Source organism: Pavona decussata, unplaced genomic scaffold (assembly GCF_977016875.1).
Source record: "Pavona decussata unplaced genomic scaffold, jaPavDecu1.1 SCAFFOLD_192, whole genome shotgun sequence".
Classification (NCBI taxonomy): Eukaryota; Metazoa; Cnidaria; class Anthozoa; order Scleractinia; family Agariciidae; genus Pavona; species Pavona decussata.
The window spans coordinates 1,300,422-1,326,647 of record NW_028145601.1 but is presented as its reverse complement, the minus strand read 5'-3'; the positions used below and the strand labels follow the sequence as shown (position 1 = coordinate 1,326,647).

At 39.0% G+C, this 26,226-nt stretch overlaps 3 protein-coding genes and 1 long non-coding RNA gene across 6 annotated transcripts in view; 1 reads left to right on the top strand and 3 right to left on the bottom strand.

Annotated features, from left to right (window-relative positions):
- LOC146462070 (dipeptidyl peptidase 9-like) overlaps positions 1 to 26,226 on the bottom strand; it is a 203,213-nt gene that overhangs the window by 59,922 nt on the left and 117,065 nt on the right. The window lies entirely within an intron of this gene.
- On the top strand, positions 402 to 13,358 carry LOC146462084 (uncharacterized). Its single transcript, XM_085086083.1, has 5 exons — positions 402 to 718; positions 2,851 to 2,907; positions 3,411 to 3,522; positions 12,017 to 12,141; positions 12,715 to 13,358. The coding sequence occupies exons 1-5, from the start codon at positions 557 to 559 to the stop codon at positions 12,934 to 12,936; spliced, it is 678 nt and encodes a 225-aa protein (XP_084942209.1). The 5' UTR covers positions 402 to 556; the 3' UTR covers positions 12,937 to 13,358.
- Positions 4,104 to 7,022, bottom strand: LOC146462085 (uncharacterized). The gene is made up of 2 exons (XR_014857226.1): positions 5,179 to 7,022; positions 4,104 to 5,001 (listed from the first exon to the last, which is right to left on the bottom strand). It is a non-coding gene; the product is annotated as an uncharacterized LOC146462085 (long non-coding RNA).
- On the bottom strand, positions 13,795 to 25,036 carry LOC146462083 (uncharacterized). Of its 3 annotated transcripts, XM_085086081.1 has the most exons (6): positions 24,898 to 25,036; positions 22,038 to 22,425; positions 17,245 to 17,301; positions 16,662 to 16,794; positions 15,488 to 15,624; positions 13,795 to 14,919 (listed from the first exon to the last, which is right to left on the bottom strand). In XM_085086081.1, the coding sequence occupies exons 2-6, from the start codon at positions 22,095 to 22,097 to the stop codon at positions 13,801 to 13,803; spliced, it is 1,506 nt and encodes a 501-aa protein (XP_084942207.1). In that variant the 5' UTR covers positions 22,098 to 22,425; positions 24,898 to 25,036; the 3' UTR covers positions 13,795 to 13,800. The 3 variants fall into 3 exon arrangements, with proteins under 3 accessions (XP_084942207.1, XP_084942208.1, XP_084942206.1); XM_085086082.1 differs by lacking the exon at positions 24,898 to 25,036 and having other exon boundaries at positions 22,038 to 22,763; XM_085086080.1 differs by lacking the exons at positions 22,038 to 22,425; positions 24,898 to 25,036 and adding an exon at positions 19,299 to 19,635.

Below are 26,226 nucleotides of genomic sequence, written 5' to 3'. Positions count from 1 at the left end.
ATAAGAGAGCCAGAAGAGGGGGAGACGTTGGCCTTCGCTCCTATTCAACGAAACCACCCCCGTCCCGCCCGCCCCCCACGAGAAGGGAAAAGTCCTGGGAACGAGGTTGCACTGAAACTTAATTCGTTACTATTTAAAAATTACAATTTTGTTTTATTTCAATGTAGGAAAATCAGTGGGAAAAAGACAACTTTACTTATTTCTAAAGGATTAAATTAAGACTCGCGACTGAAGGCTTCTATGGTGTACTGGGAACAAGTACACCATGTAGACGAGGCTTGAGGCTTGCATGCAAACGAGTCTACTGGCGTAATGACATATACGTGACATAGTGACACTAATTACACTTTCCGTCAACATCATGATTTTAAAATAAAATAATGCAAAATCATGCAGAAAAACTGTAATGGGCTGATGCCTGCAGGCTAACGCATGCATACTAGAAATTTGATTTTTGGCACTTAGGTTCCGTATTGTTCATGTCTTTAGCTGAGAAGATTTCCTTTCCTGTAAGGAACTTTATCTGAAAGCCGTGAAGCAGAAGAGGTCGGAAAATATGTCCTTCCAAGAGAATCGAGCGAACCAGGTGATTTGTACAGGAATATCGCAGATCTTCTTGGGATGCTGTGTGTTCACGTTGAGTTTTATACTCAGTGGAAGGAACGACGACCTTGGTTTTATTTTTCAAATCGGTGTGGCGTACTGGTCAGCTTTACCGGTAAGCAATTCACAACAGCTTCGGTAATATCCACTTCCCTCCATCTGTTCCAAAGAAAAACGTTTTACGCTATGATTCAACATGTGGGTTTCTTTGTTAAAAGAGCAATGATTTTGTTTTGCCGGTTTTTAGTCAGGTTTTGTTCTGTTTTATGCCTACTGCAAATGAGAAGCTTTTCTGTTGGATCCGACAGCTGCCTGAACCCGCGCTGCGCATAATGATCACCTCGGTATATAAAAATATATATATACCTGCCTTTTACTTTTCAAAAGTTGTCCGTAATTAAAAAAATTTCCGAAACGGTCAGCTGCAAATTAAATTTGTTGATGTAAACATATTCTTTCTTTTACGGTAACATCACATGTCATTAGAAGCTGTTTGGATTTTAAGTTTTCTTTTTCGCTGTCAAAGGATTTAGAAATTCCGTTTCTTGCTAATGCATCCTGTTTTAATCTCGCATGGCTTGGCCGCATGTTCCCATTTTGTTCCATTGTAAACGATTTGAGGTTGTTTTATATCAAAATTCTTCTAGAAGAGGTTTTAACTTTTACGTCTTCATTTTGCAACCACAGCCTATGCGTATAGCTCGATTTACTGAAAACTTTCTATATTGAGTCGCTGTAAAGTAAACAATAAATTTTCTACCCAACAGTTTTTAATGTCAGTGCTTCTTCCACACTCGGTTTATTTTTAACAATTTAAACCTGTACTGAACGTCAATAAGCCTTATTTTTCAGTCCAACCACAAAGGGTTGTTTTAATCTTACAGGCAAGGATGAATAAAAGCCGGAAGACTGAACTTATCGTATTAATTTGACTTTTAAACATGCTCTCTCACTTTTATTAAATACAAACTTGTATTAATTCACTGCAGAGTGTAAAATGACAGTTTTTTAAACTACCGTTGAAGGTACGAGTAGAATTCCGTCATTTATTTCGAACTGCAATTTCCTTTCGTGGCAAGCGTCTGGCTTTTATAATAATTTTCATTTTATTTGCTGTTCGCTCATTTATTACCAATTTAAATCAACGTTCCCGAAAATATTAAACTCGATCCTACAATTTCGTTTGGGAAGCTCGGTCGGTGCATTAGTCGCAATAAAAACATGCTCTCACACATAACGGAAAAATTTCATTTTGGTCACGTTAAATTGAGATGGTAAAGATTGTGTTTTGGATTAAATTAACCAAGAAAATAGCTAAATCTTGCAGGTGTTTTGCGAGGACTACTTTGCATATATTAAACGGAAAAATCGATTGAATCACACAGCGTGAAATAAAACATGGACCAAAGCGATCATAACATGCACTGAACAAACACATTAATTCTTTTCAAATGATGGCTTCTCGTTTGTGAACAAATAACAATAACGTCTGTGCGTGGAGTCAATTTTCTTCGTTCTTTGCCATGATTATTACTAGAGTATGTTATTTCCGACAGAGTTTTTGACTGAAACATTGATACTAAATAAAAGTGTTGCTTTGATCCATTTATACCGCCCAATTATTTTTTAGATAGTAATACGATATTAAATAATTTCAAGCGCAGCTGAAAAACCAAGGCTACTGTAAAAGCACTAATTGTTGCGAGGGTGCTTTTAATATCAATGAATTTATAGCTAAGCTGCAGCTTTTTTGCCGAAAACGACTGCAATTAACAGAATGTTTACTGAATATAACAATATTGGCAAAACCCAGTTTCAAAACAGCCTTGTTCCCAGGGTCCTCTCTCAAGAGAGAGGACCGTGGGAACGTGGGAACGAGGTTGATTTCAAAAGCGACTGGACCCAAGCGACTGATGACTTGTAAACTTAAGGACAAGTTGCGTCAGCGATCCACGACATTAGCACATGTGCAATAGACATTAACTGAGCGCATGCGCTGAGGAATAAGCAGATTGTGTTCTTTTTCTTACCAGTTTCTTACCAAACTTATATTAGTCATCATTCAAATCATTTGTTCGAACTTGTCATATATAAACGAGACATAAGTTTAAATACAAGAAAACAAACACTCATTCCATTACTTGTTTTCATCGCTAAATTGGTAACCCTATTCAAATATTAAGGTATCTGTCCATCCTCTTGAATAAAGAAAATAATGAACCAGTCTCGTGATCTCGTTTTCTTTAGATCATCATTACTGGAGTGCTAGGAATAGCAGGGGGATTCACTGGCAAGTTTACAGTGGTAAGAAAGATTGGTACCAATAATAGCGCCCTATCAAGACCACCCCAGTGTTCCAATGTTGGTGCCTACGATCTCACTGATGTTTGCATGGTTTATCGACATAGTTGATAACTAAAGGTAAATTGGCCACCAAAAGTCTAACGTTGGAAATGTCGGCGCTCGAATCTCTTTACGGTGACCAATTTACCTTTAGTTACCAACTCTGTTGACAAACCAAACATTCGTTTTTACTCCCCACCGACGCAGCACCGCAGTTTCTTTAGAACCTAACCCTTATCCATTTATGATCTTACTGGCCTGGCTAAAGGAGGCACGTGTACTTTGATACCGCCTATGTAACAGTTAACCATACCTGTAATCGTCATAGCTTAGCTAGGATTTATGCTATATTAATAGCCTAGAATTTTACAAATTTATACCTACATCGCTTTTGAATTTCTTTTTATTATTATTATTCTGTGTATTATCTTCCCGATTAATAGTCGTTTGTTCTTTGTTCCCAGACAGGGCTGTTTCTTGCTGCTTCCGTCATTTCTTGTATCCTCGGGGGAATCCTCGCCGCGTGCGTGGGAATCGCGCTGACCGCGCGACGATCCGTGGGAGAATGTCAACACGGTTAGTAAGTCTCCCCCCCCCCCCCCCTTCTCCCTTTCTTCCTCGCCTCAAGACAGCGCTCGGCTCGCGGATTTTTCTTTTCGCCCTATACCCCACTTGAAAAGACCTCTACAATCGAGCTTCTAATATATATATTTAGCCAAGCCTAAAAGCGGAGCTCCAAGTTTTTTCATTGCATTTATAGAAATCTGCTTTTCGTATGAGCGTAGTAACCTTACCAGTTCCTCATTCTTTCTGCAGTTATATATATTTTTAGTGCATATGAAGCAAACTTCCCATCGACAATAACAATAATAATGTCATACAGAAGGCAAAATTATTTAATGCTGATTTGTTGTAACAGAAGGCATTTTTTTCTTAATTTTCCTTCACCGCGGTAAGGAGGAGGTGATCTTTGCGCTTGTGCCCCAATCTCGTCCCCAGAGCCCCAGCGCGTCAAACATGGCGGCGGAAGGGGCGAATTTAGTTGTCTTTGGCTCTTTGCTAAGTTGCTCTAGAGGTTTGGATAAAAATAGCAGACGTCTGTCTTCTGCTACTAGGATGGTGGACAAAAATAGCAAGGATATTTTTAAGCGCTAGGAAACTTTGCAGAAGTTTTCTAGTTTGGAAGCGATCGAAGTTTTCCTACGCCTCATGTTATTTTTCCTGCGTGACTGTGTGAAAAATGTTCCGTTCTACAGCAGATTTGTTGGGTTGAAGGAAAATTTTTAGTTTGATAACTGTCAAAGGTAGATGGGGTTTTGCTGTGTCGGTGGAAGGCGAAAGGTCCGACGGCTCTGTCAATCAAGGAGGTAAGATAACTTCAAATCTTTATGTATGGATGCACATCTTTGTACTGTTTGAAGTGTTTTTTTTTTTCTGAAGAAAGAGCAATTTTCTAACAAAATCTTTGATCTTTAATCAAGATAATGTTAAAATGGCAAGCTAATACGGACAATAGTAGGCCAGTGTTGTTATATGAATTTATGTGGTCGGTAACATAATATGCACTGAATACTAAGAGATCATTTCAAACTGCGGACCAATTGAAAATCGAGTCATTCATGTGGATTTACAAAATATTTTAGATTTCATCGTTTTCTACTCAAATTGAGTGATTTTTTTCTGTTCAGGTTCTATTTCAGGGAGATGCACATTGGAGATGTTTGAATACAGGAGAAATATTTCAAGTCAAGTCAGCTTTGTGTCATTTTTCTATTTTCTAATACTGTACTTGTAGCTGATTAATTCAATAAATTAGATTAAGAAGCTCATTTTTGTAAATTTGTTTTTCCCAGGTTGAAAGCTATTCTTGTACACATGAAGTTGTTTTTTTTTTGTTTTTGTATAAACTCAAATTAGGTGCTCAGTTCCATGCCTTTGATATTGATTTGAGAGAGTCAAGATGTCTTTCTTGCTCTTAACTCTATCTAAGAATGCAGTATAATTTTCCCATTTGTTTTGGAAGGGATAGGAAAAACATGAACCTTTCATAACTTCCTGTCAATCACATTAATCCTTTTGTTTTGAGAGTGCAAAGTGTTACTGTTTTGTTCAGGGAAACCACAGCAGTAATGCATGAGTCAACAACCCCCCCCCCCCCCCCACCCACCCACACCCCGGGACAAGGTGGGGATCTGGAAAAAACCTTGCTCAAATCTTGAATAATATCCCCACCCCTCGGGATCCTTCATAAACTCAAAACATTACCTAATACCCCACCCCTGGGGTTTTAGCTAAAACTGTGGGCCCCAAAATTATGTCAAGCACAAAATATGTAACACCTTGCACACCTTTTCACCTGTTTCCTACATGTAAATCCGCTAGCGTAGGTGCGGTTTTACGTGATGTAAAATTTATTTTAATCTTTTATGTAGGTATATATACAGGTCACTTATGTTGTATATTTGTAACACTCCCTGACGAAGTGTGCGTTTGTCACACGAAACGTGTAGGCCAAAATAACTTGTTTTACAACTGTAAGAGTTTGCAGACGTGCTGCTCACTAGTTTTATCTAAAAAATTCTTTGACATTGCAGTCTGTTCACAAATCCCCACCCCCTCGGGGCAGCTAAATCTACTAAACGCTTCCAATGCCCTACCATCTCGGGCATGATTTTGTATCAAATCCCCTACTATTCCCTTGTAATCCCCACCTTGTTCCGGGGGGGGGGGGGGGGGGGGTCAGGGTTTTCGTTGACTCGTGCATAATTGTCTGGCTCTTATTCTGGATATTGCAAAGTCAACATGACAATCACTTGGGCCTTTTGCTACTTTATATATATGAAAACTAGTAATAATCAAAACTGGATTAGAGTTAACGTTAGGTTCTCTCTCCTTTGCCAAGTTGGTGATATCATCTGCCCCTGCAAAATCTGCAGGGGGTGCCATATACATGTCCCAAGATCCTTTCATTCATGGCAATCAAGGTTGACTCCAATCTGTGTAAGGAGTGCGTTCTTTTGATGTAATTGTTGAATGCAATAAATGTCGTAAGTCTTATAATTTATTCAGCAGAAAAAAATTTTTTTTGCAGTCCCTAGCCATCTGTAGCTGGTTTTTAAAGTTAGTAAATTGTTTGACATAAAATCAAATAACACTTGGGTAATTAAATCCTCAACTCAGTGTCCCTGTCAAAATCTTTACCAAAAAAATCCATCATGCAGTTAAGGGGTCAGTTATCCCCAGCAGTTTTTTTACACGTTGCTACATGAGAATACACTTGGAGTAAAGTAAAAAAAAAAACACAACAATTAAGGGATAATGAAATTTTGTGCTGTGCAGTGCTGATGCAACTGGGGAATCAGAGAATTATATCTGGAGTGTACAATTTCTGTGTGTGAAGGAAACCACTTAAATTTCGCATTGCCCAGTGAGTACATTTGGTCCATCAGTAATTAAACATTCTGGGGTAGTGGGTTTGAATCCTGCCAAGGTCAAAGAGTTTTTCTTTAACTTGCATGGACCACATTTCCTTACTGAGGTAATACTGAGAAGAAAATTTACACTGCAGATTTTATTCTCTGGTTTCTCAATTTAGGTACAGACCTTGCTGTCCTTAAAAGCAAAATCCCAATTGAAGAAGTCATTAAACACTACACTGCTGCAGCCTCATCACTCAATCCAGCTTATGGATAGCGCCTCATCTGAGAAGTCCCATTCATTTTTACACAGCAAGATACCTACCATGTATCATTTAATAAGCATTCTGTAGAAATATTCCTTACTTTACTTTTCATCCTCTGGTTTTTCCGAGAAAAAAAAAAAGGGTAGGTACAAGAGTGCTTTTAAGAGAGTTGAGTGTGCATATAATAGTCGTCTTCTGAATTCACAAAATGATGAACAACTAATACTTTGCTTGAAATATTGCAAATTAAAAGCATTTTATTACTTCATTCTTCAAAACAATCAATGGTTTAAACTGTTCTTACATAAATAAAGAAGAGTTTGCATAAGCCCAGTGGACAGAATGGAAAAGGAAAATAATATTAGTGTTTTTCCTTAATTGTTTCTGAAAAAGGTAAACCAGACTATGTGAAAACTGTAGCACTGGTCACTGACGTCACAAAACCCATGAAAAATAATCAGTTATTATAGGGTGATCAAAAGTAAGTAAAAGATTTAACAATTGACTTGGGGTATAACATTTGTTATAATGATATGTAAATCACTACAGTGGAATACCAATAATTGTTTTTAACCTCAAAGGGAAACATAATTTTGTTCCAAAAAAAGGTAAGAAATTTAATATACGACTGGATCTATCCCTTGATGGGGAAAGTGCACAAAAACGTTCACACAAGAATGCATAATTTACAAGTTTATGAACTGCTTCAACAAGAACGTCCATTAACAAAGTGATTCTTGAGGCATACAGTGTTTTCATCACATCTACAGGTATGGATCTGTGATGGTAAATAAACAGCTTACATCAATTTATTTTTTGTTACAATTTAAACAACAGGTCTTAAACTCTACCAGAAAAGGTTACACCCGCTGTGTGTGGCTTTTGTGACCAGGCAGTGGCAGATTCTTAAACAATCCAGAGGGAGGGTACATAATTTATGCAGATGAGGGCCTATGATGATTTTTATTTTTTCCCTTTCATGTTTTGAAAGGCCCCTCTCCCCCTCCCCCACCCGATGATGTTCTAAATATATTTTTTTCTGGCACCCCCTCATGAGATAGTCTGTAAGCCATTGTAAAATACCTTGCCCACTCCCTCTATCACCCTTTTTAACTTTAAAACCTCCTCTAAAATGGCTGATACAAGCATTTCTGGAGTATTAAAATTTTATTACATTTGCGAACTTATAATTAACTAATAAATTTCACTTTCAAAAATCGTTTACTAAAAATTAAAAGGATAAGGCTGATATTTACTGCATGACTCTAGAGAATGCAGTGGTGTTATGTTGTAAACCACATAATATAAAGAGCTGTTTGCTTTGCCAAGGAATCATTCTAATATTCCTTCATGCAAATACTTACATCGATCTAGCCCCATATAACCTGCTTTTTTGAAAAATTTTCACATCATACAAATTGATTGTAACAAGATATCAATAGATTCTTTTTAAAATTCAATTCTTTTGGAGATGAAATCCAATAACGGACATTTTTTAATGTGGTCTTTATCATAAATACTGCATGGACAGTATTCATGATGCAGTAATTATTAATTTTTTAAGACAATGCTGTTGTCAAGTCAGGTTCAGAGATGCCAAATTGTCCAGAATTTGGAACTCTAATTACTGCATCAGGATTCATCGAGCACACAAAGACAGTGGCCAAAGGGAAGCTGAAAGGACTAATTCTACAGTTGGAGATGCCATTATCTATGGCAATTCTATAAAATGGGAATTTATATGTTCTAAGATTCCATGAAAAAACAGACAAAGGAATTTAGAAGATAACTGTGACTAGCTGACAATGAAAATCACAAACATAAAGAATGGAGAGCAATGCATGTCCAGAGGGTTGCTCATGACATAGCGTTCATGTGCACTGACGATGCACCTGTTCTGTCAGATGACATTTTAAAGGGAATTTGTAACAGAGGGGGAGGAGCAGCCATTAGTTTTTTCTTCTTTTGTTAACAGGACCCGGCTAATCATGATTACATGAAAGCATCCAAAAGTTTAGAAAAACATGTCCCCGGCTATAATTATTTTGCTAAAATTTGTGACTATCACTATGATGTCGGAGAGTTATAACTGGAATTTGACAAAGACACCTGCAAGGTTAAGAAAGAGCAGCAATGCGCTTAATGTAAAAATGGTTGGCTGGCTCCACAATGGGCAGAATTCCACGCCCTTTCTTGGATAAAGAAAAATTAAGGTGTTTTTGAATCTCCGGCTACTTCTTTAGATGGAACAGCACAACCAGTTGATGACTTAATGCCTAAAGCGCAAAAAAAAAAAATTCCTTCAATGAAGGAAAGCTGAACACAGTGAAAAAAATTAAAAGAAAAATTACAGACTTTTCTTCAACAGTGTACCTTTGTGGTTTCTGAGGAGCTAGTTAAAATATACCTAGACAATTTAAAACATCTCCATTTCTCCAATTAGATTTGCGAGATCAAGCAACCGTCGAGAAGCGACGAAACCGAGACCCAATATATTATTGGCAAGAGTTACTAGACCTTACTACTATCTGGAGGGTTAAAATCTCTATGTTTTTTAAACTTGACACAATTCAGTTGAGTTACTTGAAAAACACTCCCTTCCACACACTGAGAAAAAGTTGAAAAATGAAAAGAATGGGCTAATTACCAGTCACCTACAAGAAGCAAGGGGACATGTTTTTGGTGAAAATGAAATCATGTTTTGATGAAAATGAAATCACACTAGTTTTACACTCGCTTTTAACATTGTTTAAAAAGACTTAATTTCAGCTCAGTCAAAAATACTCACACATCTAAATCTTTGCCGTTATACCCTATTATTTTAAGTATTTGTGTTTGTTCCCTGTAAAGATTGTCACAAATAAATGCTAAAATCAGAAATATATAAGCTTATGCGAGAAAAACTTGTCAGTTTATATAAACTGTAAGCTTAAGTTTATGTCAACGACACTGTGTAGCGAGACGTTTGTTTGACTGACTATTTTACCTGAGAATAAAATTTTCTTAAATGAAGCAAAATGGAATGAGATTAGAAAATAAAACTCCAAGGAAAATAACAAACATGGACCGAAAAAACGAGCTCAAAAGACTGCTGTTAAGTTAGCAGTAGCTAAAAGTTAAATGAGTTGCATGGTCAACACTGCAAGAAAAACAATAAGCTTATCTTGCAAAACAGCAAAGTTTTGTCAACAAAAATATACTGTCACATAAATATAGATATAAATATACTCGCCCCTTTGGAGAATTAACAGTCCTTTTGTGCCATTGCTGATTTTTTCGTTCGTTTTAAAACGTTAAGTGAGCGAAAAGTTTCACTTCAAGAGGAAAAATCCAACGTTTCGTCGTGTCGGAACAGAGTATAAAAATGATTTCTCTTCGGCCGCTCTTCATGATGTGGCGTTTCCGCCGCTAGTCGCCTTGCTCTTTTTCCGGCTGTTGGAAGGCAAAATTGGACGAGATTAGAATATAACTCCAAGGGAAATAATGAACATGAACCAATAAAATTACCTCAAAAGACTACTCTGAAGTTAGCAGTAACTTATTTTATAGCTTTATAAGCTTATAAACTGCGTGTCAACACTGCAAGAAATCAATATCTTGCAAAACAGCAAACCCTCAAAGTTTTGTCAACAAAATCACAAGAATATACTCGCCTCTTCTGAGAATAACCAGTGCTTCTATTCCACTGCTGATTTTTTCGTTCGTTTTACAACGTTAAGTGAGCGAAACGCTCCACTTCAAGAGGAAAAATCAAACGTTTCGACGCGCCAGATCGGAGTGAAAATGTTCGGATGCCGGTGACGCTAAAAGCTGGAAGGGTGGAACGGGGAAATGGGGAATGGCGGAAAATCACCCCAAATTCTAAAGCGAGAAAAGGCGGAAAATCACCCCATTAGAAAATAAAACTCCCAAGGAATTAATCAACATGGAACGAAAAAAATGATCTCAAAAGACTCCTCTGAAGTTAGCGGTATTTAGCAGCTTCAGCTTAAATTAAACGGCGTGTTAACATTGCAAGAAATCAGGGGCAAGAAATCAAGATCTTGCAAGACAGCAAACCAGCAAAGTTTTGTCAACAAAATTACATGAATATACTCGCCTCTCCGGACAATAACAAGTCCTCTTTATTCTATAGCTAACTTTTTTCGTTTGTTTTACAACATCAAGTGAGCGAAACGTTTCACGTAAAGAGCAAAAATCCAAGTTTCGTCACGAAGGATCGGAGTAAAATGGTTTCACTTCAAGATTCTGCCAGTCGATTTGTTTCTCCCGCCGCTAGACGTCTTGCTGTTTCTCCCGCTGTCGGTCACATAAATTGACTTTGTATTTTGTTCTCTTCAAAAGAACTTTTTGTTTTCTTAATTAAAGCAGTTGGCGATGCAACTTCCAGCCAAACAAACGCGGGTCGCAGCACGGCTTCACACACCTAAGTTTTCCTGTGGCTGCGTACGGGCGTACGGGCGTACGGTCGTACGGTCGTATGGATGGACAAAAGTGACGTCATAACCAAACCAAAATTTCTCGCATTCACGGGTTACCAAATTCTCTTAGCTATGGGGCTCCGCACGCACGCCTCCGGCGTGCGGAGCTCCGCTATCATAATTCAGTATTTCTTAATTATAAACTATCGCTTAACTATTAACATTATAGGGGCAGTGTCTCCTATTTTTAGTGTCATTATAAATAGCCAAAAAACGTATTTGTTTCAAAGGAATCGTTAAAATAATGGTTCAGTTTTGTGAACAATAACCCTGCTAGTGTACAGAAACTAGTATTAATTATACTTCGCTACGTATGGTTAGGATGGAGGTAAATTACAACTTGAAAAAGTTGACTAACTTTATCAAGTTCTTCCTGTGTATTTAAGAGAAGTCGGTGAAAACGGATTATAGTTCGTTCTTCCTTGGAGAGAAACCTTAATATTTTATTCCAGGTGTTTTAAGAGCAATTTCGCTGATGTTATAAACCAGGTTCTTTGTAAAACATTTGAGAAGTTTTAATCAAAATACAGCAAAATCGCCGTGGCAGTGCCCCTTTAAACTCGTTAGACAGCTGTTTACTGTTCGGGATACTAATTGACGAGTTAGTAAAAATGTTGAGCGTAAGAGTTAACCTGTGAAGCAATAGTTTCCTTTCCAAGTGAGCGCGGGAAACGAAGGAAAGGTCCCACCATGAAGGAGCAAACAAAGACTCATGCGACCAACGTAACAGAAGGATCTCTTTGAAAGAAAGCGACTGTTACGCAGACTGCATGAGGGTTCGAGAAGTGGGTTGCTCGGTATTTTCGATATTTAGTGCTTACGATAAAGTATTCGTTTTTGGTGATCGTTTATCTTGATCGTGATTTATAATTGATTTTTGTACTTTTTCTGACCGCCTTGTATTTAGTGCAATGTCCATATGATACAGAATCAATCCTGATGGTCGCCTTGATAAGCATCTTGATTCTTCAGGCCGCTATTTCATTGTCTGGTGTGATAGAGTCTTCTCAGCTACTTTGCTGCGCTATTTCGGTAAGTGTTTCGGGAATTATTCGCCTGTGGTCAATTTGCAGGAGTCAATTTTAAAAATAGGCACGCCTTAGCGTACTTGTGTGACTTACTTACGTATTTCATAACGGCATAATGAGACAAAGTCACCAACAAAGCTGACGTCGCTCCCAGCTTTAACCCTCCCCTGCACAGTATTCGCGGAAAACTGAAAATAATAGAGAGATTCAGAATCGTGTTTTCGTCCGTTGTGATTGGTCAGAGCAAGAGAGGATGACCTCATCCTCTCTTGGTCAGAGTAATCACGTTGGTTCTAGTTTCACGACACTCAAATGACCTTGGTAAGAAATCAAAAGTTTGCAGCAGTTTTATTTTGCGAATTTGTTTACATTTAGCTTGTTCCGATACTGTCATTTGTTGAAAATAAACAAGAAACTCAATAGCGGTGTCGTTGCAGTTGCTGCCCGTCGTTTTGAATTAATCGATTTCTTGGTTGTTCTTTTTTTTTTTTTTTTTTTGCAAAAATAAGATCATAACTTCGCGAAACTCAGCGGGAAAATGCTATAAGTTAATACTTCTGTAATTTATTAATTACAGGGAAAAGATCACGTGGCAATTGTGTCCTTCAGAAATTCGTCTCATGAGCGCAGCAAACCGAGTCTGAGATTGGAGCCAGTTTACCACAAAAACCAAACTAAGAGCGATGGTTTCTATGCTACAAACTACGACGCTCCTCTTGATGACACATCGACACAAAAGTATGGGTTCCGGAGCGGCAAAAAGAGCTTCAGATTCAGCGAAATAGGAACGACAGTCTGAAAGATTGAGCTCTTTCACTTCCAGAAGCTAGCAAGTTCGAACTGACAATAAAATACATTCGTAAAACAAACACTATTACGGATAATTAATTTTCACTTGCTTTGATTAATCAGTTAATTATCCGCACACTGATGCGTTAGAACCACGAGTGTTAAATGAAGTTAGGATTGAAATTAAACGGCCGAGATAGATGATAGTGAACATAATAGTGATAGTGATACTGGAAATCTCCTGTACAGTAAATCTGCTGATTCTCTGTTGGCTCGGTTACCAGCCGCTGATCGGGAAAATGAGCCCGCGAGGAAAACCGGACACGATGGATCGGCGAAAATCGAGCCTAATTCTATGAAGCTAGCTATAAATGACTGTTTTGTTACTATTTCTTGTAAATGCAAAGAACTACACTAGCAACAAAGCTACTCTCTACCACTACTGCCGTTGTTGTGTAAATTTAAAAGAATTACCGTGTTTACCGTGGAAATGAAAAAGAGAACTATTAAAAAAAGTTAAAGATATGAATCTTTTAGAGGCTAAAAGTACTTCTAAAGCGATTTTAAAAAGCACCTTACGTTTTCGGCTAACCCAACATTCAGTAATTTTCAGGGTGATAAAAAGAGAAGGTTATGTAACATAAATTAAAAAATCATTAAATAAACTTACGATTTGCATCACTGCCTTACAAAGTGCCCCAAATAACAAGTCTTACATGATTGCAACGAGCTTTTCTATACAATGCAATGGAAAACAATAAAATTTTCTTAGTCATTCCCTTCTGAGTGTTTTGAAACTGATTTACTAATTTGAAATAAAATAGTAGAAAAAGTATAAGTAGAGTTAAAACTTCTAACTACTCCGGCCTCACTTTCATGCAAACGAGTCCTCTGTCGTACTTGATAACAACATTTCTTTCCGCTGACTTCCTGTCATGCCATTCTGTCCTGAAGAGAATTTTTGCACCACCCTGATTGGATACAACTTGTGCTTTCGATACATTTGCCTTTCATTTCTGTTGCCATCAGGCTCATCGTTTCTTGGCGGGAGGTTGCTACGCACGTAATTTCTAGGGGCCTGGGTACTAGGGACGTTGAAGGTGCAATTTTCATCTCTAGGCGCATGCCTGTTGAGCGCCTTGTTGTTCCGTTGCTGGTTGCCAAGCACTGGTACACTAGGTATCTGGTTGCTAAGGCCTTTGTTTGTGGATACCTGGCTTCTAAGTACTTCATTTCTAGATGTGTGGTCATTTGGAACCTGTATACTGAGAGCCTGGTTTCCAGGCGCGTGGACTCCAGGCATACGGCTTAAATGAGTCTGGTTAATTGGTGGGTGGTTGCTGAGTGCTTGATTTGAAGGAGCCTGGTGTCTAAGCGGGTGATTGTTAGCTGCCTCGTTTCTACTTGGATTACCTTTTGGCAAGTGGACGCTAGTCACCGGGATACTAGGTGGCCAGTTGTTAGGTACAAGTTGTTTAGGTGTTTTGTTGCTAGACGGGTAACTGTCAGGTGTGTTGCCTCTAGGTGTCTGTGTGCCAAGCTGATGATTGCTACTTGTCTTGTTCTTGCTAAGTGCCTGTTTATTAGATTCTTTTTTACCAGGCCCCTTGCTACAAGTTGCCTGGTTACTAGGCATGTGTCTTGGAGGCAGCACATTTTTTGGCGCATGGCTGCTTTGGTTGCTAGGCCGATGGTTGTTGCCTGAGTGATTTCTAGCTGTCTGATCACTAGGCGCTAGGTTGCTAGGCAGTTGACCAGGTGCGTGGTTGCTAGGAGGTTGGTTGTCAGCTGCGTGGTTTCGAGGCCGGTGGCTGTTAAGAACATGGTTATATTGTCTGAAGTTAGGGTTGTTGTTGCCACGATGCCGGTGTTTTCGGATGTAGTTTGGTTTCACAGATTCTGCTTGAAGTTCTCGAGATGAACGACAGTCGTCTATTCTATATGGTACTGATTCTGATTCTCGATGCCCGTCTAACGTCGAGGTGTTCTCGTCCTTTAAACACAAGAAATGAGCGTGATAAATAGTTAGGTCGGCTTTGTCACCACATAAGGCACTTTAGGTGTCAGTGACGCCAGCAGAATGCTGGTCGCCTGGTAAATGGCTTAGATCGTCACCAGTCTCCCAGCAGCTCAGTGGTTAGCGTGATCCGACCGGTGTGTGGACGGGCATGAGTTCGAGTTCGGTCTTGGACCCGAGACATGATGAAAACTACATCATTCTTACTTCTTAAGATAGAAGTTAATAACAGGTAGAGTGAAGTAAGTAAAACATTACCATCAGTCAGCAATAAAACTCTCACTATCGGCAAGCTTGGTATTCTGTTTAAAGGAAGCATTTCGACTAATTTGTTTCAGCACTCTCAAACATTAAAATAATTTTGAAGAACTGACTGGCTATGGGAGCTAAAAACAACACTCTAATTTTCTAAAAGCCTCCTTGTTTGTGCAGAGAAACTCTTACTTATTAAACGGAGACTTTGGTCACGGATTGAAAATGTGGCTAGGTCAAACTGAGCCCGCGCTCCACTTTGCATCCAGTCAGCCTAAGTTCTGTGGCTTACCTTGTCCTCGCTTTCGTCACATTGTGACGTCATACGCTTTTTAACAGCATAACAAAGGATCCCCAAAGGTGCCAGTGTTACCGCCAAAACTGCCAGGACTGTCATAGAGAGAGTGGCCGCATACCTGTCACAGTAATCTAAAACAGAAAACACACGTCTATAACTAAAGACAGGTGTTTGTGACATGACATTAGTCTCGGACAGCGAGACCGGCCTACAGTCGCCTTTCTGTGCTTCGTGTGATTTTCATGTTCCTAGGTAGTTGCTGATTCTGAGTAAAAAGCGATTTTAGTATCTCTTGTACTAAGTGGACAATTCGTCATAGGGTCTAGAAATTAAGAACGAAATATTTCCCATTGTGTCATAACAGAAATGAATAGCGCTGGCCAACGCCCTCCCCTTTGGGAAATGGTTATTGTTTTCGAGCTTGGTGTTGGCTGAGGAAGATTTCGCCAAAATTTCATATGTAGGCCGGAATTCATTGAAAGTAGCAAAAGTGGAAGCAGGAAACAGTTAAAATTGCATTTATAAGACGCCAAATTGAATATCCGTGTTATTGCACCAAGCAAAGGAGTCTTTGACTTGTGCAAAGTCAAAGTAAACTCTCCTGGACTCTGTCAGAAAGACCCTGCCTCGTCCCCAGTCGCTCACTCGAAAGTGTAACGCACGATAGCGGCTGCGCAGGGAAAGCTTCTCCTTCTCCCATAAACCCTCGCTTCGCGCTCGTTCCGATGCTCCGCCAGCTCGTTTTCGCACTCATTCCCAAACTCAATTATAAAGAAGGGAGGAGATTAAAGGGGAGGCAACTAAAGACCTTTAACTGTACCGGTACAGTGTGGATCCATACACAAGTTGCATCTGTCTTTACTCCAGTTACACCTTCATTACCAGTTAACTAACTTCGAGCAAACAGTTCACAAATCAGTGCCGGTACAGTTGCTCTTTAGATCTTAAACTCAACGTATTAGCTTAACGAAACAAATGTTTCTACGGCCCAAATCTATAACATTACGTTGTAAATACAGCAAGAAAACAAAATCAGGTTTTCAATCATTGGCCTCCAACACTACGTCGCCGCACGGAAACTGGCTTGGAATGGCCGATAAAAACGAATCAAAAAGGTTCCGTACTAGCTAATGATGTATGTTTTACGAATGTGAATGAGCAAACTTACGTGATCCCTTGAATTTAGACTGGCATTTGGCTTTGTAAAGCTTTCTTGACTCGGCTTCTTTCCCGAGGAATATAAACAACAGATGCAAACTGAATACTCCCGCTATTAAACAGAACACCACGTGAAGAGAGATCTGAATAAAAAAAAGATAACACATGTACACACATTGAGCAGCTTTGAACTCTACTGTGTAAAGAAATTTCGTTAAAATCACTCGCCTGTTTGGACTCTACGTGGAAACAGCCGCGCCTATTACCAGGAAGGCATAGTGCCATCGGTCCCAAGGTGTTGTGACACCATTAACGTAAGTTCTTTCAATGATTTCTCTAAAATGCTTGTTCTTTCTTTGTTTTTGTTCGTTTTTTATTTTTGTTTACAGAAGAATCTTTAAATATATTTTCTCCTGCATGAAGTTCCTATCTCCACAGGGCCAAAATAAGCTGTTCACTTTCAACAATTTTTTCTTTTCAGAACCTCAACCACCTTTAATTTAGTACACTCATGCACATTAAAGGCAGTTTTAGACGTAGAATATTACTCGTTAAATGGCTTTGCATATTAATGAATTCATATTTTGTCCTACCAGCCAGCCTTTCCTTGTCCGTCCACCCACCATGCCCGCTATTCCTGCAACAACCATCTACGAAAAGAAAATTTATCAATTAAGGAAGAGCCTAGGTTGATCTGATTACTTTACGTTAGTTTTAGTAGCCAATTCTTTTAACTAAAGGCAGGACAAACAGTGTTACGTCCATGCCAAAACTCTCGGTGGTTTTGCAACAATAGATCCCATTCATTCCTGCCGGTTTCCTCTTCGGATTTAAATTCCTATTTTGACATTCGACTGAAAAATCTAACTCTTGAGACAAACTAAAAACAACGGCAAAAGTTGTTACATGAGAAAGGATGATGAGAAAAAGAGAGCGAGAAAATATACAAGTTAAAAGGGTCGCAGGCAATTACTGTTGCTGTCGGAATCAGTTTCCAAACTGGTGTTTGTAGAGTGTATGCAGTTTAATATTAGCCTCTCACGCAGACGTTCTTAACATTAGGACTTTAACCTTTATGTACGTACATGTATGTTGTTCCTCTAGTTTCCCTAAAGGATAGCTGAGGGCGATTGTTGAGCAATTAAGAATTGCAGTGTTTGTACGTATGTATAGCCGACATCTTGGATTGGTAAAACTTATCACAAGATGAGAGGAGTAAGCAAGGAATATCGTTCATCTTTCAACATAACTACCACTTCTTCGGCTACTTTTTTTTTCTTTTTTTGTTTTGTGTTTTTGTTGTTGTTGTTGTTGTTGTTGTTGTCGTTTTTTGTTGTTGTTGTTGTTGTTACTTTGTTTACTTCACTCTTTTTACTGCTTTTATTCTTCATTGTTTTCTAGGTTTTTCTAAAAAAAACACTAATGTTCATAACAGGCGCCTGCCTTCACTGCATGGACGTCTTTGGTCATGTTTTTGGCAACAACTAAGCGTAAACCCGATTAGAAATAAAAGAACAACGTTTTCTGACCAAATTGAAGGTCAGATGCTAAATTATATGTACTTTTGAGCAAAACGAAAAATTGACCGATGAGGTGGTTACGCTCAAAGCCCTTCAATTCATCCATCATTGCCACATCAGTAAATATTGAACTTGTACTGCAAAATATTTTTCTCTTTGCTAGGCTGCTAGTCTTTCTGTGATAATGCAGTAGATCTAAGTAATGAATTACTTCTACTGAAAATGACCGTATATTCTCGTAGTTGCTTGTGCTGAAGGTCACAGACAGTACCTATGATATCAGCAACCATCACCGTGACGGAAAAAGGGTCGCGTGCATTATTCAAGGAGAGAATCATTTTCTCAAAATTAAAAGGGACTGGCTCACATCTCCATTTGATAGAACAAAAAACGCGTTGAAAACGCGAATTACGAGACAGAAAAGGAAAGTCGTTTATTTATTAACGAGTGCATTACCTGGTTCTCCAAAGGTGAGAAACATTGCCGTTTGCCAATCGTGACACTGTCGTGATGTTTAGTTTTTTCGTTGTCAAATCTGATATTTGCCGATTCATTACCCCGGCCGCATAGCGTGACAAATAAAACTTGGCTCGATCTGGCTAAGGTGTCATACCAATAAAAAAACAAACGGATTATTTTGTTTTCGAAAAGAAAGACAAATGAGATTGTAAGCATTTGGTTTATTTGCTTTCAAGTTTACGTGCTTGGGCGTATTGTTCCTTTGCATGTTAAATGTAGTGGTTAAAAATTGTTGGTCTCCGCGTTTACCCGCGGTTTCAGAATAGGAGCGGACACACCAAAACTAAATGTTCTCCTGCTTAAGTCATTTTAGCTCGATGCTGCAGAGACATCGATAATTCCTGGTTTTAAACCAATTGACAGTCATGTGAAAGAAATGTGATGTTATGTTTTAAACCTGGTCATATAATTTACAGGGAAACGTTCGCGAGACTGTCAGTTCGCTTAACACATTTAACGCTAAAAGATGCCAGACGCAATATATAGTCACTCCTGTAGTGTAAGAAGTTAGTAACCTTTTAGTTATATCTTGAGCTTTAATCACTGATATATATTATAAATAATTGTTTTGAAATTTTACAATTATCGCAGATTTGTGTGGTTCTTACCGGTATACCAGCTATCATAGGTGGCAGGCTTGGACTTTTCTTGTATTCCGACAACTTCATTCCTACACCAAAACACGACAGCCCCAAAATAAAAGCAAACACTCCCGATGTCATTGGAATCTTCCATGCTCTTTCTTCGTTGATCTTGCACATTATTCTCTACTCTCATGTGAATGGAGATCTCCTTGACCTAGCAGCCTACTTTCCGTATACAGATGATTTCAACCTAACAAGCTAGACCTTTCAAGATTGAAGAAAAAATTTAGAAGGCGACGCTCTTTGGGGCTTCCGACTCCCCTTATTTGCATAAAGCCAATACAGTATATGGCAGATTCAAATGGCAGATATCATTCACCCATTTTGCTAATATTAGGTCAGTACTAGTTATTAATAAGCAATTATTGAAAGAGGTGGAACAAATGATCGCGGCAATCTGATTTGTTCAACAATTTGTTGTGACGACTATGATTTGTCGATGCCGCAGGCATGGGAAAATAATTCAGTGGATTGCGAGAGACCTCCAAATCATACTATTTTGGGACAACCTATTTTAGTAATTTACCTTCTTATTACATCGATCATGGTTGCTTTTCAAAATTTGTTGGCCTTAACTGGTAGCACGGCCATAAGCGCGACCTCCATTTTTTTAACATTAAGTTAGCCTGAAGTCATATCCTTTAAAACCCATAATTTTTTTTTTAAAAGCACAAGTAACAACTTCTTCTTTCGATCTAATTAAGGTTTTGACATTTACAATTGCGATGTATTTTTGTCATAGTTATACGTATCATACGTTCATGATGTTTCAATCACTTTTATTACAAAAATACCTTATATTAGGGTCCATTTCGGCCTAAGTTAGTTGTTGTCGGGATCACAGTGTACGAATTTGTACTATATTCGATTGACATACACGCAAGTCCTGGCCGAGAAACGTGCTTCTTCTTACTCTCAAGTGACCTAATTACGGTGATAATGGTTTATAACGAAAAACACCGTTGCACTAAAAAACGTGAATTGCGGTAAATTTACAAATTTTCAAAGTACATATCACTAATGAGGCACTGGATTACAATAGTGTGTTTACAACTGCGCATAAAAATTCCAAATATCAAATCTAGTGGTTGTAATCATTTCCGCACCGAAATCAGTTTACCGAACCAATCTCATTCCAGATTCGACTTGTTATGAAGGTTGTCCTGGAAACCAGCTAATTACTTCCCGTCGTTCCTGGTTGATCAAAGCTTCCGCTATTCCTCTGGAACTTTTGCTTCAGATATTAAATAAGTGTTTTTTCATTTTAATATACGATATGGCGATGGCGATACTGAAGATGTCTAGAACATTGTGAGAAGCCGATTTAAGCTTAATCGTAGCCAATTTGAAGACACCTTTAGGGGACAACTTTTGAGCGATATTTCGAACGGAACAAAGACGTATTGATTGTACCCAACGTAACGAGCTTACCTAAATAACAGTTTTTGCTCTGATTAACTATACGAAGAAGAAAAAAAAGTTGATCAATGAGGAAAAAAGACAAAATCTGTATGAACTACAGTCAGAATCATAATTCGTTGAAACACCCGGCCGGAATCCTCCGTTTCTTTTAATTTCTGGAAATGTTGGATCACACAGTGAACCGCGGAGTGAAGGTATTCATTATAATGTCCAGCGAAAAACATTGAAAGGTGTAGGGAGGGAAACGCCATGTTTACACAATGAAACAAACAGTGTCACAAATTGTAGTTTGCGCAAGAATCATATACACAGCGTTTACATGTAAAATATCCGACAAAAAACTCAGTTTCATTTAGCAAAAGTGTCATCTTACTCCTTTTGTCTTGTAGTTTAATTTCGGGAAAAACTGATAAACGCGTCCGACATTGTCACCTTCCGAAAATTATACACCTGTAAAAATTACGGTAGCATTAGCTACATTAGGCTTGCGTTAGCTGTGATTTTGCCAGACTTTTTGTTTCCCCGAGAATATATGTATCTAGTAAAGAATGTTTAAACTATTGTAATTAATAACTTTTATATACAGGGCCTCTCTGAAAACCACCATGTTGTGAGAGAACACCCTGTATAAACACTGTTATAAATAAATAAATAAATAAATAAATAAACAAATAAATAAATAAATAAATAAGAAATGTTCCTGAACTCTCATTATTATTGCACCTTTTACGTGGCAACCTGTGAGTTTTGAGCCAACAGTTTTTGAAACGTTTCTTTACTGTACATGTGTCCAACATGAGCATCAGCATCATTAAGGACGGTGCCTACTAATAAGGAAGTATTTTTGTGTGGTTTTTGACTATACGGGGAACGTAGCGGCTTAGCAAGGGCTAATGGAATTCAAAAAGAAATTTGGTATAACTACGCATTTTTTATAGATAATTAAGCAACAATAATCCAAAAAAGTTGTAAAATAAAAAGCAATATATGAAATTTTTTTCCAAATTGAAACTTTATTATCTCTGAAAAATGCACGGTTACCCCCAACTTTCTTTTTGGATACCAAGACCACTTGCTAAGTTCTGCTTTCTCCGCGTAGTTTTAAACCGCGCAAAAATATCCCTGTATTAGTAGGCACCACCCATAGGAAATCCGAGTACCTCGAGATGTGCAGAACGTATGCGCAGTAACAATAGTAGGCACCGTCCTTAAAATACGCTCACAGGTTCAGTTTTTCGTTTGAGCCACATTATGTATTTCTAAATACTCTAAAACACTCACCTGGTCATCTTTTAAACCAACTGAACAGATCACAGACTCGTTGAGCACTTTTTTTGCCATCCATTTCTCCTTTCTGTTCTTCAACGGGGATAGTTTCAGGGGTTTATCGAAATCGAGGTCAAAGCCAGAAATGCCATTGTCATCTCCCTACAAGTAACCAGCTGATTTGAACTGACACATCAAGTTCCTTTGACTCACGGATCTGACATTGGCTGGGATCTCATTTACAGTGAGAGGTAGCATTAACGTCCGCGTTGCATGCATCAACAGGATGAGGCCACGTTTCTGTATCCGCAGGAGCTGATTTCTTGCTTTTGTCCAGGAGCACAGGCGTTCCAGAGTTCTCTGAAGAGGGTCTTAATGGGTTAACCGTCAGCCGTCAAACAGTCTTAAATGTAACCGTCAACCGTCAAACGTCAAAAAAGCAGTTATTGTTAGCCGTCAAACGGTTTCAAGGTCTTTCAAATACCTCTACTTCAGCTGCTTATTCCGGACTTCTGGCTCTCAAAGAATCGATTGTAACTGGTAAACTAGTTTCCATGTTCCCAAATATACTCACTTTATTGTCTTTTCTACTTAATTTTCATGTAAACTGGCATCACAACTAAAATCCGTAGGGAAATACTTCTAGTTTCAAAATATGAAATATTTACTACATTGATAACGTTTTTCTGACCAGCTGTGAATATGAAAAAATACAAAAGTTAATATAAACTTTAACTCGTGGAAGAAATTTCCCCTTTATAACTGTCAACCGTCAAAAGCCCTTAAATTTAACCGTCAACCGTCAAAATCGGTAAAATTTAACCGTGAACCGTGAAAGCTTTCCAACCCCCTCCCCCCATTGAAGGCCAAGCGTCATCTTCCAGCTTAGAACTGAATTGTCGTCTCTCAATGACTCGCTGGACACATTTTCCTTGGGTCCGGTATTGCCAGTGTAATCAGCATGATTTCCAGAAGCAGTTGTAGGTGGAAGTATACCATAGTATCCCAAAACAATAAACTCTGGAACGGGTGATTCAGGTCAGTAAATGTAATCGTCATCTTGTTCCAGATCAGTGCTGTCTATACCACTGAATGAAAGAAGTTGGTGATTACATTTAATAAACTTTCAGGAAACATGTCGTCATCGTTTTCTTGCAACAATGGCGAATTCGAAAACATTTCAGTGTTTTGAACCGAAGAAGTCCATAGGTGCAAATTCTGGGCGCAGTTCAGGCCATTCTTCAAACTCATAACGCCGCGAGTCGTTAGTGGTTCTTATAGAACATAAAAACAAACTACGAACGACTCGCGCCGTTTACTAAGTTCGTCTGCCTTTTCATCAGAAGTTTTGTTTGCGGTCTAGTTTGTGTGGATTTTGATGCTCTCTTGAGCAACATTGTAACATATCTGTTGCCAAGGATTGCTGTTACTGCCAGTCAGTGTCATCAGAGGAATATTGCGAGTGACAGGACAACTATCGCTTTCCATATCATCCGTTATAATCCATCAAATATATTCGCTCGCACGCGATTGGTCTAAACGCCTCACGTCACCGAATATACCCCAGCTAAAACTGGGGAATATCCGATGATATTCCCCAAGTGATATTCCCCCAACCTCGTTCCCAGGGTCTCTCCTCTTCACGTCCCAGGGAGGTTAATTGCATTCACGTGATCGTGGAACTCTTGCACATATTTCTTCTGGAGACAGACAACGTATCTGTACCACCACCGTGGAGGATGAGCCGGCGGCAGTGGAAATAGCTCTTTTCTCTACAAACTCCATCACTAAGTTTGCCACCGTGGCACTCACAGGTGATCCCAACTCAAAGACAGCGCAACACGCGAATCAGTTTGGCCATAGTATAGATTTTGACCAAGCCACTATTGTCGACAAGGCGCGTGAGTACCACAAGAGACTTTTCCTTGAGGCCTGGCATTCTCTGCGAGACCGAAATGCGGGCAATGAACATATTGATGTTCCGGAAATTTATAGCTCACCCACGTGATTAATTCTCTCGCGCGGCGATCGTTCGTTACGCGTCGTGATTGTAGCAAGCGCAAACTGTGAACCGTTTGTTAAGCGTTTGCTTATTTGTCACTTTTTAAACCGACGAAGGCCGCAGATTTTCGGCCGAAACGTCTTGCTAAGTTTTTTATAAACGTTTTGTTTTTAACGTTTTTACAAGTCAGAGTCATACAGTCACATTTTAGATTACATTATGTCCATTCATGACTGCAATTTCAGTATCTTTCATTCGCAACCTCGTTCCCAGGGTCTCTCCTCTTCACGTCCCATTCGTTGTAAAATGACGACACCTATCTCGTTTTCCCGCCAAAACTAATGACACTGGTTCACTCGCGCGCACTTTTTATCTATTGGAAAAACTCGTACTTGTAGTCGCACTCGTGCTAGGATCTTAAGGTCTTTAATTGCACTGGAAGAAAGACGACTTTGCCCAATAATTTAACCTAACAAAAGAAACAACAGAGTTGATTCGAGAGCTGACGTTTCAATTAACTGCCGAGTGAGCGCGCGCGCAACTGATGACTAGGCCAGTTTTTTTGTTTTGTTTGTTGCCATGGTTTCATCCTCCTTGGTATGGCAAACAAAAGCCAAACAAAAAAGAAATTCCTCAACTGAGTGTATCAGTAAAGAAAATATCTCCCAAGTGTAATTTATTGATTCTAATGAAAACCTAAGTGGTCGCCGGTTTTGAGAATCAGAAATAGATACTCCCTTGATAATTGAACTTGAAGAAAAGTATGTTAGACTGGGTTAAATAACAAATTTCAGCTTGCGCGGCTGAAATAGCTTACGCCATGCAGGAAACAATTTCTCGGAGAGGATTCGTAAATTTAGACACAAGACTTACCTTCGTTGTCGGTTTTTCTTGATGCAGGTGATGCTCCTGATAATGTCAGGAATAAAATTACAAGCAAAAAATACGTTTTCATCTTGTCATGGATAACTTTCTCCATCATGGACGCGACGCGACTGAACTCGTGCGCGACACACATCGATGTGAAAATTTACGTCATAAAGGTAAAAAAGAAAGTTTACCTTGTGCGCGCTCAAAAGATGGCTGCTGTACATTTTACCACAATACTTTGCGAACCCAACAGCCATTAGGCACATAGAAAGCCATACTTTTTGCGACATTCGTCCCTGTACTGAACAGCATTGCGTATGTAGGTTTGAAGTTTCTTGTTAGAACTTTTCTGTGCGTTTTTATGAACATTTTTAGGGTTTTCGTAAGCTAGGAATTATGACTAAAGGTACCAGTCATCATCTTTTGCCGGTACAGTGGATTCGACCATAACCTATGTCCCTCTTAGCTCCTCTTGCAATTGCAGTTTATCGACGATCAGAGATTTGCGATACAAGTTGCCGAATGTGCGAAATTGTAACGTCTCTTGCCACAGGGTCAGTCTCAAACATATCCTGAAGAAGAAAGGCCGTGCCTTTCGAAATATTGGAAAATCAGTATACTTCCCTGACCGTGAAATCAGCCTTGCTAGCTCTTTTTTTAAGTTGAATGTATGTTACACGGCGCAAGGTATCTCGCAACCTTGTCAAAAGCATGCTAGTCTATTTCTCCAGTAACTCGCAACGCAACTTTTGTTGGGAGACAAGTTGCGAAGAACGGGTGTTGTGTGCTCAAGTTTGTTCGCAACTTATCTTACGTTGCGCGGCAACTGGCAGGAAGATTTTTTCCTTTTGTCTTACTTATTCATTGGTAACTCATCAGTGTCACCCAAAAGATCTTTAAATTTTCCTAAAGCATCAGTGCAATAGCCTGCGTTCAAGAACGTGTACAACTTCTTAACATCAGCTCGACTCGCCTTACCGTGGCCACCCAACAAACTTTTTTTACAAGTTAGCCAATCAGGATACGCGAATTTGAATAACGGTCACGTCTCCTTGCAAAGTCCAACAGGCAAGTGACGCAAAAACGAATGATTGAAACATGTCGTTTTGTATTTTATGAATAAGGAGGAAGATATTCTGATTGGCTAACCTGTAAAAAAAAGTTTGTTGGGTGGTCACGGTAAGGCGCGTCTCACAGATCCTCACAAGTTTGACAAGTATACCGGGACAGTACAAGGATAACAGTGTCAATCCAGATTTAACAACCTCGTTTCAAAGCCTTGTAAAAAAAGCCCTGGGAACGAGGTTGCTGACTTTTAAAAATGCTGTAGTT

What these genes read in the sequence shown, in the direction of transcription:
- LOC146462084 (XM_085086083.1), top strand. Translation starts at nt 557, where the DNA reads ATGTCCTTCCAAGAGAATCGAGCGAACCAGGTGATTTGTACAGGAATA. An exon ending in TCACTGGCAAGTTTACAGTG is followed by an intron (nt 2,908 to 3,410) that starts GTAAGAAAGATT and finishes CTTTGTTCCCAG; the next exon opens with ACAGGGCTGTTTCTTGCTGC. An exon ending in CGTGGGAGAATGTCAACACG is followed by an intron (nt 3,523 to 12,016) that starts GTTAGTAAGTCT and finishes CCTTGTATTTAG; the next exon opens with TGCAATGTCCATATGATACA.
- LOC146462083 (XM_085086080.1), bottom strand. Translation starts at nt 19,451, where the DNA reads ATGTGCAAGATCAACGAAGAAAGAGCATGGAAGATTCCAATGACATCG. An exon ending in GGACAAGGAAAGGCTGGCTG is followed by an intron (nt 16,795 to 17,244) that starts GTAGGACAAAAT and finishes TTTTTTATTCAG; the next exon opens with ATCTCTCTTCACGTGGTGTT. An exon ending in GTGACGAAAGCGAGGACAAG is followed by an intron (nt 14,920 to 15,487) that starts GTAAGCCACAGA and finishes TTGTGTTTAAAG; the next exon opens with GACGAGAACACCTCGACGTT.